Source organism: Parasteatoda tepidariorum, chromosome 3 (assembly GCF_982258835.1).
Source record: "Parasteatoda tepidariorum strain Cologne lab strain chromosome 3, Ptep-v5.0, whole genome shotgun sequence".
NCBI classification, from domain to species: domain Eukaryota; kingdom Metazoa; phylum Arthropoda; class Arachnida; order Araneae; family Theridiidae; genus Parasteatoda; species Parasteatoda tepidariorum.
The window spans coordinates 26,214,255-26,227,600 of record NC_141757.1 but is presented as its reverse complement, the minus strand read 5'-3'; the positions used below and the strand labels follow the sequence as shown (position 1 = coordinate 26,227,600).

General features: G+C 33.0%; 1 protein-coding gene across 6 annotated transcripts in view; it reads left to right on the top strand.

Annotated features, from left to right (window-relative positions):
• LOC107449387 (semaphorin-1A) overlaps positions 1-13,346 on the top strand; it is a 609,005-nt gene that overhangs the window by 449,334 nt on the left and 146,325 nt on the right. For all 6 annotated transcript variants that reach the window (XM_087158986.1, XM_087158987.1, XM_087158985.1 and 3 more), the window contains exon 4: positions 6,754-6,799. In XM_087158986.1, the coding sequence (XP_087015112.1) occupies positions 6,754-6,799 (46 nt within the window). The remainder of the gene's footprint in view (positions 1-6,753; positions 6,800-13,346) is intronic.

Sequence of the window (13,346 nt, the reverse complement as noted above, 5' to 3'; positions counted from 1 at the left end):
AAAGGTACTTTTTTCATTGCGTGTTTTTAAAAAGTGCTTAATTTTCCCTTTTCCAAATTGAGATTTTTCCTTTACCATGATTATTTTAGCTACTAATTATGCAGAAGGACACTGTCCACATTGTTCTATTCAACGTTTTCACAATTAATTCAACCCCAATCTAATTCGGCGCATCGTCAGACCGCAGCTTATGAAAACGCCATTCGATTTACATGATTCAAAAATTGTGACAATTCTCAAAAACAACGCCAAAAGAATTTTTTTTATTGACATGACTGCTAAAACGAGATAAAACCGTCAATTGTCAAAAACTTTCCAACCTAATTGTGATATTCTTTTAAAGTGCTTAAAAATATTATTAGAGTGCTTAAAAGGTGCTTATTTTTTGTTGAATAATTTGGCTACGCACCCTGTATTATTATTCGTTTTTGTTTATTTTTCCTGTAAAATAATTTGTGAAAACTGAGATTGTTTTGCTTCTACCGTTAAACTTATAATTCCTAAACAAGATGTATACCATTATCGTCTCAAAATAATAATGATTTGATAAACCAAAAAATTTGTTTTACGAAGGTCAAACTAAACAATTATTACATATTTAAATAAATAACCAACAGTCATAGTGATAGTACCATAAATTAAGAATTACTAAACTGCTATTAATCAAACTTTTCTGGAGTGTTCCAAAACTTAAAATATATTATCTCATCAAACTCTCTTTGATTGGATTACCCAATCGACGTCCTCTATATAGCCATCAAATCCTGCAAAGATCCTGTTCCTCTCTATAACGTCCATACATTAAATGAATGTCCCAATTATCTTAGTTAACGAAAGACACCGGTGGTGTTCGTAGAAAGAAGGGTGGTCCATGGTTTCCCAAGGGTCTGGTGGCCTAATCAATAGCAGTTACTCTAGCCGCTTGCCTATTGATTAATTATCGGCCTTCCTTGGTGCTCTCTCGTTAGTTGTTGGTGAGAAAATTTAGAATATTCTGTAGTCCTGCATAGAGGAATAAATTTCAAGAATGATTCTTGAATTTTCTAGAATATATGACGACCCAAATTTTACTGAAGTTTGTGTCAAGTTACCGGAAAATGGAAGTGTGTCTGGATTTTTGGATTATGATTAGTGTTGGGTGAAAAATTTAATAGAGATAAATGGGATAATTTTATTTTATTTTATCACCTTTGATGAAATATCTATATTTCATTAAATAAAATTTTAAATTATTTTGTTACCCTATGAGTTAGGGAAGCTCATTGCGTTTATGGTTTATGAATAAGATCCGTATTATTGCTTTTATTAATTTAGTTTTGGTAGCCTTTTATTTTTAAAAGAATGTTTTGTCTAAAATTTCTCGATTTTTATTTTTATTTTATCAGGAATACCTACTCATATCTTTGAAAACCTCCTTGAAACTATACGTAATTTTATGGATATTTCTTAAAATTTTACAAAAAATGACCTAAATTGGAATCAAGAAAAACGGTAAAAAGATAGTTATGTATTGTTATCTGCGTTTTTACTGAGAAAGCAAAATTTTACTTCTCACCAAACTTAAAAATCAGGAACAAGTTTTTAAAAGATGGTGGTTTTAACAAAAAAAAATCTTTGAAAGCTACTATTTGCAGCAACAACATGGTGCAATACCAGTGCAAATTTTTATTTTATTTTATAACGGTCGTTGAACAGCCGACCCAATTTAGGGTTTACGACTACCGCTGTTCAACTCCTTAGCTTTGTAATTTTGAACCCAATCCAGAAGACAAGGGAACTCCTGGATCAAGTATTGGGAGACATTTTCCTTCGTTTAGGTCTTTTTGATGGAACTAACCCGCATTTGCGTTACATGGAGAGGAAAACCTCCCACCGTTAGCCTCATGGCAGGGGGACTCTAACCCATGATCCGTCTACCACTGAGGATATTTTAAGTCTCACTATAATCAGTGCGAGCTGGGTGCGGAATTTGTATCGACCAGCAATCGATGGGATACGAACCCGATTCACCTCATTGGGAGGCGAGAACTCTATCTCCTTAGCCACCACGGCTTATCACGTATATATTGCAGAAAATATGCACTCTAGCCTTGGATACCACGATCTCCCACGTATTTCAGTTGGAATAGTTTGACATTTAACTGGAAAAAAGGTTTTTATAGTTTTTTGAGTAAACAGCGCCAACTGTTCACTAAGTTTATAGCTAATTTTGAAATTAAGTTTGGATGAATAACTCAGTTTTTTCTGCAAACTGTAGTGTTCTGTCTTTTATTGTTTTTCTTTAATGGATTTTTCGAATCGTTTTCCTTGTTTGGACACCCGACTTGAATACTTAGGTAATCTCTAAGATACATAAACAAATTTGAAGAAAGTAAACTAATATTTTTATAAAACACAATGAATCAAAATTAAAATGCATTTGATTAATCTTCAAAATTATAAACGGTTTTAAAATTCACTTATTTTTGAAGAATATGTATTAATAATATAATTTTTTTTATCGAAAATTTAACTGTATGTTCGCATTTGAGAGATTATTGATGATTAATATTATATTTTATTCCAATTAAGAAAACTCTACGAAATAGTTCTCTTTTCAACAGCGCAATTATACATCTCATTTACTTAATGAGTCACGTTTTCTTGCTCAAAGCAAACATTTTGAAAATAATCTCCACCATTAACAATTGAAAATCAATTCAGTTAAAGAACCAAAATTTTATTTCATCTAATATGTCTTTTATTCAAATAAAGACGTGTCAACCATAAATATTGCTTAAGTTTGTTTAATATAACTAGATCCGTTGATTAAAACCTCGTTAATCGAGAACTTTTAATGCAAAGTAAATCAAATGTGTTTTCTTTACGAACTCTTTAAATTCATTGCAGTTTAAAACTCTTGAAGGATTTTGCAAACGAGAAAATGCTTATACTCACAATAAAACGCGTTGAATAACAACAATTAACTTTTTTTACGCGTCTTCCCTTTTCTTGAATTGTGACGTTGAATTTCCCCTTCGAGGTATTTTCGTTTTCATTTAAAGGAATTTATTTCCCTAGGTTACGCACTCACAATTCCCTATTTCGGCATTTCGTTGCTTTCTTTTTAACAAATAAATTCAACTGTAAAGTTTCTTAATTGTCATTGCTCCGCCTCCTTTCTTATTCTTGTTTTAGTCTCTTGAGATTTTTGAGTTGTCGTTCGCATTCTGATGAAGAGTGCTTAAAGGAATATTTGTGGACGTTTATTCAGTTTCAACGGCCTCCGGCTTTAAATGAAGACCCTGCTCTCAAAACAAGGAAATAAATTTAAAAAACTGGCTCCTAATTTTCTTCGGTTTTATCCTTCAATTATTTTGTAGTTTATTTTGCCCGCATGTTTGTTTTGAAATATTTTCTACCATGATACAGTTTCCAAATGTATAGTACTTCCTGTTTATTTAGCTTTGCAAAAAATACTTGAATGATAATTGTTGTCGAATTGTTTTTATCATATGAATAATCTCAATCTACTAAATGAATTTTTCACGTCTTCAAAATTAGCAGTTTTTACTCAAAATTACCCCTAGTGTTTTTAGAACTCTTAAAAGCTGTTAAGTATTTGGTGGAGTTTTAAAGTTTTTTTTCTTCTCACCTCTTCAAAATTGGTATTTCTTGTACGCAAATATACCAAGTATTCTTTGGACTCTTAGAAGCAGTTACGTTTCTTGTGAGATTTTATTTTAATATTCTCAAATTTTTGAAATCGATATTTTGCTGCACAGAATTACCTAAAGTTTTCTTTTATTTCTCAAAAAAGTGTTATGGAAGTTGATTGTGTTATTTTTCTTGCATTTTTAAAAAATATAAAAGCCATTTTTTCCCCAACATTGTTTTAAACATGTTTGGATCCTACTTCACCTTATCCAATGCATCAAATCAAATATTTTACCACAAATTTTTCCAAATATACTTTTAAAAATAAAGCATTTTTTTTTGTTTCTTCAGCAAAACAACGGAAAATTTAATCGCATTTATATAATTCTTTATACTGCACTTAATTTCATGTTACAATTACTTTTATCTGCTCTAAAAGTATAAAACTTCTGTTCCCAACTGCTCTTGTTTTCCTAAAACGCATGAATTCTATTTCGTATCTTACCAAAATTTCACCCGATCCTTCGCTAAATTTTGCATCAAAAGCTCTATTCTTACAATCGCATTGCTATACGCATTTATGACAAACAGTTTGACACAAGCTTTAGTTCTGCTTTCCATATTGCCAAACTCGAATTTTGGCTCTATTATATACTTCACTATACAAAAAATGACGGATCACTAACAGATTTGCATGCAATCCGCTTGAAATATTTTTTTTAATTCGTGGTGTAGTCCAGCACCTTTGCATGTTGTTCCTGGAAAATTGAACTTCAACGCAAACATGGGCATTTTCGACAATCTGGTTTTCGCTTACCCTCTGGTTGTTTTCTAGAATTGGCGAATGTTGCTTCCATGCAGCCTTAATCTATCTGTGGTATCACAATATTTATATAAATCGTGTTCCGTGGTCTTCTCAGAGTTCTTACCAAAACCCTAAGAACTCTTTTGAGACGAGTCAGAACAACCCCTACGAGCCAAGAAACCACTTTCGAAACCTATCTGAGAGCTGCTGGTGTTACTCCTGCTGTAGAAAGGAACACAAAACCCAGACCTGACTGTCAAAACCTTCTTGAAAATATGTTCAAAATGTTTCTATTGGAGTATGTACGTAGTAGGCCTTACTCCAATTATAATTTGCTTACTGTCTTATGTACCATAACACCTTGTTGACTGTTTTATTGATGTATGGTAGTGTACTTTAAAAAAAATATATGATTATCTTTATATTGATTGCTTAAACTAGAGACAACTATACAGCCCAATGGTAACATAGAAATTAGTAGATAAATTTTTTTGAAAGAAATATTGTTAAAATGTCAAATAATTTTGTGATAAATTGCGTCGAAACATAGTCATTTGTAGTTAATGAAAAAAAAAAGTACTCTGAAACGTTCTCCTTTCAAAAACATGTAATTTACATTTTAAACAAAACAATCTACTATGTTAATCAAAATGAAAAAAACACTACTTTTCCAATAACCTTTATCTCGTAACATACTCGCGCATAATCTTCACTCCCAAGCTTTGTGGTATTGCCAAATCCCCCAAAAGACAAAACAATAGCATTCTCTTTAGATTGAGGTAGCATCTTAAAATTTAAGATCCTCATCCCCCATGTGTTGCCCCCTTTCCCATTAAGTAATGAAGTTCTTAAAGGGGGCAGTGAAGACGAATGTGCCCAGATTGCGGAGGAGACTGCATAGTTAAGATTCCGAATGACCTTCCCTGCACGGCACGCGGCGTTCGATTACTTAAACTTAATTTGATAGCCGAGATTAGGCAGTGAGCTACGATTAAATAAGTTGGAGAGTGTTTAATCGTTTGGCTTTTCCTCTATCAGCCACCCCTTCTAACGATGCCGCTGCATCCTTATTGATTGGGATACTGGGTTGCATTTGATACACGAAGAGCTTCCAATTCAATGATAGTGAAAGACCATGAAAGATGAGGGGGTAGAAGGGAAATTGATCGGATAAAACTGTTTCTGGAGCACGTGGCTCCTGTTAAGCCATCTTTGATGTAGCCTGACTGACTTCGATAAATTCCGTATTTGTTTTCCGAAGGTTTGTAACATATGCACGCTTGAACGCTGAATCCGAGAGAATTTGGTCAAGCTTGTCCCTTCATTCTTGACATTGGATGAAATCTATGGATTTTTCATTGTACTGCAGTTTGCCTGTTTACATGTTAGTGCAAAACTGAGCTTGAGTACACTCATTTAATTTATAAATTGCACTGGGTATTAAAAATAACTTTGACCAATCAAATTCTTTTTTGGTTATCATAGTGATAAAAGCTATGTATGCCTGTGATAAAGTGTTTGGTTGATATAATGATGATGATTTTACGTTGCCTTGGTTATCCCAGAGCTTTTAATTCAATGATAGTGAAAGACCATAAAAATGAGGGGGTAGAAAAGAAATAGATCGGGTAAAATTATTTCTGGAGCACGTAGCAGTCTTTAATCCCTCTTTGATGCTTCCTGATTGACTTTGATAAATTCTGCATTTATTTTCCGAAGGCATACTACTGTTAATTGAGTGCTGCATTCGGAAGTATTTGGCCAATTTTGGTAATCAATAAACCGCAAAATATGTAAGTAGGTTAGGTATCTCAAACCACAGACGAGATTGGCCAATTTTAGTAATCAGTAAACCTCAAAATCAATATGTAAGTTGGTTAGGTATCTCAAACCACAGACGAGATTGGCCAATTTTAGTAATCAATAAACCGCAAAACCAATATGTAAGTTGGTTAGGTATCTCGAACCACAGACGAGATTGGCTAATTTTAGTAATCAATAAACCGCAAAATCAATATGTAATTTGTTAGGTATCTCAATCCACAGACGAGGTTAAACATTTGGTTTTCAGCTTTCGTTTATTTACCAATCAAAACCGATTCAATATGAACCGAAAACTTATTAAAATTGAAATTTTTTTAAACGTTGTCTTAAGTTTGTTAAATATAGTAATATGTTACTAAAAAAATTCTGAACATCATCAAAAGCTGGGAAACAATGCCAATTCACCGAGAGTTGCTTTAGATTGATTTAAATTTTGTATTGATTTGTGTTCTGTTTATTTATCTTACATACTTTTTTCCTTTTTATAGGAATATTGTGTACAACATCAGTTTGCAATCATTGCAAGAACAAAAGGTGAGTTTTTAGTAAAAGTATTTTAATCCGAATTCATGTGTTTCTTAAATTTGAAAACACTTGATAAAACTAACTTTAAAGTAATATACAACATAAAGTTCGTTTTATCAAGTAGTAATATACGAACATATAGTAAGATACGAACTTTAATGTACATAGTATATTAAAGTTCGTATATTAATGTACATATAATATATAGAACTTCAATGTACATACTTTTTACTAATATACTTATATAAATATACGAACATAGTAATATATATAGTAGTGTTACTAAGTTTGTAACTGAAAAGATTTAATTTTAGACTGTCAACCTCAAAACCTCAAAAATAGAATCAAGTTAACATGTCTTATATACTAGTGATTTGGTATTTAATATTTGTAGTGGTAGTTACGCCACATAACCTCTATAACATTTTACTAAATTAAGAGAAATACACATCAAGTTGAAAATCTCAGATGCTTAATTTTATTGGTATAACTATAAAAAAGTTTTCGATAATGCTGATATTAGCATTTTAATATTTCAATTACTTAACTAACCCGATTAATATAGTTAATTTTTTAAATAATTGCAAACAGTTATTGAAATGTGGTATCTAATACGATTAATCGAGCAAAACCATGTGGCAAATTCTAGGTAACATCAGAGTAGTGAATATCCGAAAATCATATTCGGATATCCTGGATCAACTCGCTATAGTTGCGACTTTTAATAATATTTTGTAGGCTTCTAACGCTTTCAACTTAACTCTAATTACTAAATTAGATTTACAAACTATAATATAATAATATCTGTCTGATATATGTCAGTAAAATTTTAATTAACACACACAGAGGCGCATTGATATCAACTCTTGATACACTCTTACAGCAACATCCATAATTATTTGATACACTCAAAATTTTAATTGAGTATCAATACCTTGAAACAATTATGCCCATCACGTCGGCAATGCTAATTTCCACATCAACGATGATTGATGTCCAATTAAGCGTCAAATTCCTGATTAAAATGCCTTCTACCTGATTAAAAAAAAAAGGTTTATTAGGGGAAAAAAATAAAGAGTCTCAGGGAGAAAAAAAAGTTAAGATTTACGCGACATAAATTATCTCTCCTAAGTAAATGGGTGAGCAATTTTCATCTTCTGTCTGAGAAGAAAATCCCCCTCTGCCATGGGGGGCCCCTCATAAATTCATCCCTAACGAAGTGAGCGTCATCATCGGTGCTTGTCAACCTCGTCGTTCTCACCCAAGGGTCTAATTTGCATGTTGACAACTGCTCTTCCCCACCCCCCTGACGCTCATCTCCCCTGATGTCGAACGCGCGTTTTAAAATTCATAAGCCCCCCTTCCCTCACTGTTCCCTCGCACCTTAATTTCATTATTTCATTATAATCTCTCGCTTCATCTCTAATGAGATTAGATTTTGAAAAGATGGGTGAGGGGTCAGGGGTGAACCCCCCCCCACCTTCTTTATATTCTCGTTGAAAGTGAAAGATATATTTTTTGAGACCGTTTGTCGAATGAATATAGATGGATATTCTATAAATTTAATATTTGTTATTACCGACTTGGAAAATAGTAAGACGTGAATAAGTATTCGATGGAAATTGTTGATTAGAATTTCATTCGAATTTTATTCTTTAATTTGAATATTTTTTATTTATTATTTATTTATTTTGTTGCCAAATACAGTTTGTTGTTATACGCATTAAAAGTTTTAATGCATTAAGATATGAAAATTAAAAATTAAAATGATTTTAATTTTTTTTTCCTAACTTCTGTAAAAATATTCAAAATATTAAATAAATAAATGAAATAATAATTTTCTTGTTTTTAAAGTTATGAATGTTATAATTGATTTAAATAATTGAGTTTCCGAACTACAACAACAACATATCAAATTTCATTAAAATCGCAAATTGTCTTAATTTCTTACATCGGTGTAGTATGAATATGAAAATTGAAACTTTAAAACAAATTTTTTTTTTAAATTTTTCAGTTGAAGTAAAATATAGAAGAAAAAAAAACTATGAAAAGAAATATATCTCGCTTAGGGGCTCCTGATTTCATCTTTTTTGACGTTTTCCAGTCTTATGAAAATCCCGCCTCAACTTCCAAATTTCAAACTTAGATGAAGGAGGATACCTTATGGGAATTTTCTTTTATTATTTTATTTCTTGAGGTGATCCGCTTGATCGATTGATAGGAGGGGGAGGGGAATTGAAAAAGCTTCGTTTTCGGAAGTGACCCTCCAAATCGTGACCGGCATGCAATTGGCCGAAATAGAGGGTCACGTGAACGACACCTGATGCCCCCCTGGTGCGTCGTTACAGAAATGAAAACTCTTTTCAGACCTCCTCATATCGTCTGCAGCAGCAATGCAAGACCAAACCTTGGTCTCTTCACCCCTCCCCCATGTTTTATGCAATACACATGACCAAGAAGATTTTTCTGACTTTTTCAAAGAAAAAAAAGAAAAACTTTCATTTTCCTCGATAGCATCAAGGGACCGACAGTTTGTTGAAATGTTGGCGTAATGGCGCCAAACTTATCTACCCTCCGAAAATTATACGACATTTTCTTCCCTTAACTGCAAGGCTCCAGAAATCGGAATACTTTTATTATAGCGATAAATAGCGAATTAAATAACCCTCTTACATTTTACAAAATAACAGATTCAACTCCCAGATATTAAAGTTTGCCTTTGATAATTCTCTAAATATTTGTCGATTTGATGTAGATACGGATGCACCGTTTTATAAGATTAAGTGTCCAAAGCTATCAGGAGGGAAAATCACTAAAAAAATGCTCAAAGATATACATCTTGGGTAAAGAAATGAAAAGGCTCTGCACAGAATATCATTTATGGTTAATAAACTAAAGAACACTGCTCATATCTTTTGGAATTTTTTCTTTGTCAAATTGACTGTAAACTTAATTTGTTGAGCCGTGGTTGCTAGGGAGATAGAGCCCTCGCCTCCCAATGAGAGGATCCGGGTCGATTCGAGTTCCGCACCCGGCTCGAAAAGTCCACAGTGTTGACATAAAATATCCTTAGTGGTAGATGGAGCATGAGTTAGAGTCTCCCTGCCGTCAGGCTAACCATGGTAGGTTTCCGTGGATCTCCTATACATGTAACGCAAATGCGAGTTAGTTGGATCAAAATGTCCTTCGCGAAGGCAAATTTCTCCTAATACTTGATGCAGAAGTTCACTTGTCTTCTAGATTAGGTTGAAAATTACAAGTCTACGGAGTTGAACTTTAGTAGCCGTAAACCCTGAATTTGGTTGGTTGTTCAACGACGGTTATAAAATATATAAAAAAAACTTAATTTGTTGAGCCGTGGTGGCTCAGGGGATAGAGCGTTCGCCTTCCAATAAGGTAAACCGGGTTCGAGTCCTAACGATGGCTGGTCTATACAAATTCCACATCCAGCTTGCACCGACTACAATGCTGACGTAAGATATCCTCACTGGTAAACGGATCATGGGTTGGAGTCCCTTTGCCGCAGACTAATCGTGGGAGGTTTTCGTAGTTTTCCTCTCCATGTAACGCAAATACGGGTTTGTTCCATCAAAAAGTCCCCCACGAAGGCAAATTTATCCCAGTATTTGATCCAGGAATTACTTAGTCTTCTGGATTGGATTCAAAACTACAAGACTACGGAGTTAAACATTAGTAGTCGTAAACCCAAAAAATTGGGACAGCTGTTCAACGACGGTTATAAAATAAAATATAAAACTTAATTTGGTGTAGTTTAAATAATTCTGATCAAAATTTTTAATAGACACGAAGTCCAAATATTTATAGTTTCTGAGGTACAAAGTCTCAAACCATCAATAGTAATTCTCATTTCTCTAATGACGTCACGTCATTAGCATTAACCAAGGAAATTGGAAAAAAATATTAATAATGAACTTTTAAATAAGCATTGAAAATTAGATTAAGTAATGAAAAAGCTAGCACGCAAGAACGCTCAGTTGCTAAGCTAGCATTACTTCTTCGTATTATGTTGGCAGAGCACGCACAGTAGATGTTGTGTTAATGTGGATAGTTGCATGATGAAACGTGAATAATAATGTATAATAAATTATGATTTTTTTTTATTAAATACAATACCATCTTGATACAGCAAACGACTAAAAAAATAATTGTAATGCAGCTTAAACAAAGACAAATTGCATATTTCGTCAACGACATCGTGAAGTGATGACTACTTTCAACAGTACATGCCTTTTATACAAATTCATTATTACATGCATACAAAATGACGTCACTCACGTTATCTTTAAAAGAAAATATACTAGTTGCCAACACTCGACCAAAACTTACCGAATTACCTCTAACCACTATGACCATTACCTGTATCTCTTATGTTTGAGGCTTCGTATCTCGGAAACTATCCATTTTTGGACTTGGTGTCAATGAGCACTTTTGATCGGAATGTTTTGAGCTACAACATATTACATTTTCAGCCAGTTTGACTGAGAATTAATTTCCATGTAATTTGTGGAGGGGATGAGTAATTAGTGTAGAGGAGTAATTAAATTTGTTAAGTAACACTTCAAATTTATAGTCTTTTGTTAAATAAGCCATTAACTATTTAAGAGCATATTAAGAATGAAGATGATGCGTTATAAATAAGCATTTTAATTTTTCTGAAAAAATAGTAGTAGAAAAAAGTTTGAAAGCATTTTTAATTTGCTAGGAAAAATCGTTGGTGGTATACATTTTTAAATTAAAGGTTCTTAAAGCTTGCTGGTAAGAAAAATTTTAATGTGGAAAATAAAAATAGAATAAAAATAAATCAATGCCCGTGAAATATCCAAATCCTCCCCCACAAATGCAAAATGGATTCATACCGCATCACCGATATTACCCATTGTTTTATGGCTTTTTCTCCCAAGCTTTACCCAGTTTTGGAAAATAGCCGAATTTCGAATAATTCCTTTCATCATCTACAAGAACCATCGCCATTTTCCAGAACGTTTCGCTTCCAGGGGATTTTCAATATCGTCAGATACAATGGGGAGGAAAAAACGATCAGTACCCCCAATCCCTCTCCCACCACCCCCACTTCCGATTCTGTGAGTCGATTTATCCTTGTCCCAGGACTTTCTTCTGTTAAGCTTGATGGCCTTTCTTCCTTTTTTCCTCGTTCGAAAAACCCTACCAACCATTCCTTCTGCAAGGAACAACAAAAAGGGAGATCGTCTGGGGGCGATCAAAACACTTGTCTTACAGATGGATTGAACTCTCCACCAAATGCCCGTTCTTTTTGTTGAAGATTTTGATCACTTTCTTCCTCTTTTACACACTCAGGGTTAGGTTTTTTTTATTCTTCGTTCTTTAAACAAAACTGTTTTCTATTCATGGGTCAAACTAGCTTATCATGGATAGCCAATAAAGAGTTTCTAAGATCATACAATAGTTAGCGATTCGTTGAAAGCTGTTATTTATTTTATAACTTCCCAAAACAGATTTTGATGATTGTTGTTATAGAAATCTGGAGAAAACAGTGGATGTTACAATTTTATATCAAGTGCTATGGTTTAGTTCTAATAACTGTGCAGTTTTTTGGACTTGAGTGATAGAAAATGCTTTAAAAAAAAAAGATTTTTTTTCATACTTCGGCTCTCTGTTGTGGTGAGATGTTGAACTATTAGTTTCTATCGCTTTTTTTTTTTTTTTTTAATTAAAATGATTTTTTTTCTTCTCTCTTTTAAGTACGAGAAAATGGCGACGCTTTCAATTCGGCTGTCTGTTGTGGTGAGATGTTGGACTATTAGTTACTATCGCGTTTTTTTTTAAAATTATTTTTAACTGAATTTTATAGAATTAGTTGTGATGTGCCTTTAACTATTCGTTTAGTATTTACTTTATAAAATGCTTAATTATTAGATATTATTATTATTATTATTATTTTTTTGAAAAGAGGTCAAATCTGAAAAAAAAAAAAATGAGCACAAAAAAAAGAAAAAAAATAGAGAGAGATTGAGAGAAGATAACTTCTTCGACTATCTACATATCTTACACTTTGATTTTAATTTTTTTTTCTATTTTTCATATTCTCACATTTTATTTTTATTGTACATATTTATATGCCAGATATTCACATTTATCCATGCATTAAATTAATTGAGGGCCGTGGTTGCCCTGTGGTTAGAGAGAAGAACACCAGAGGGCCAGGGTTTGATCATCTACTGTGCTAATACATACCGAATACATGCGATAGACGTATTCATAAAATCTGTGGAATCAAAAGTTCTGTGGTTGGTCACTGAACAGGATCATGGGTACAGGAATCTGGAGAAAATTTCCTTTCACTTCTATATCTAAATCTAATCTAAATTCTATCTATATCTAATCTAATCTAAATTATCTATATAAATAGAGAAAATGACCCCTTGAATAAGTGGTGCTGCCATCTATCCATGGCGCTCAGAGCTAAAACGTACTTTCACCCTTGCGGTGCTCTCTTGCCAAACGAAAGAATCACCTTTCTGACTTAATTTGCTAAAAGGTTAACGGCTGGCGAGCT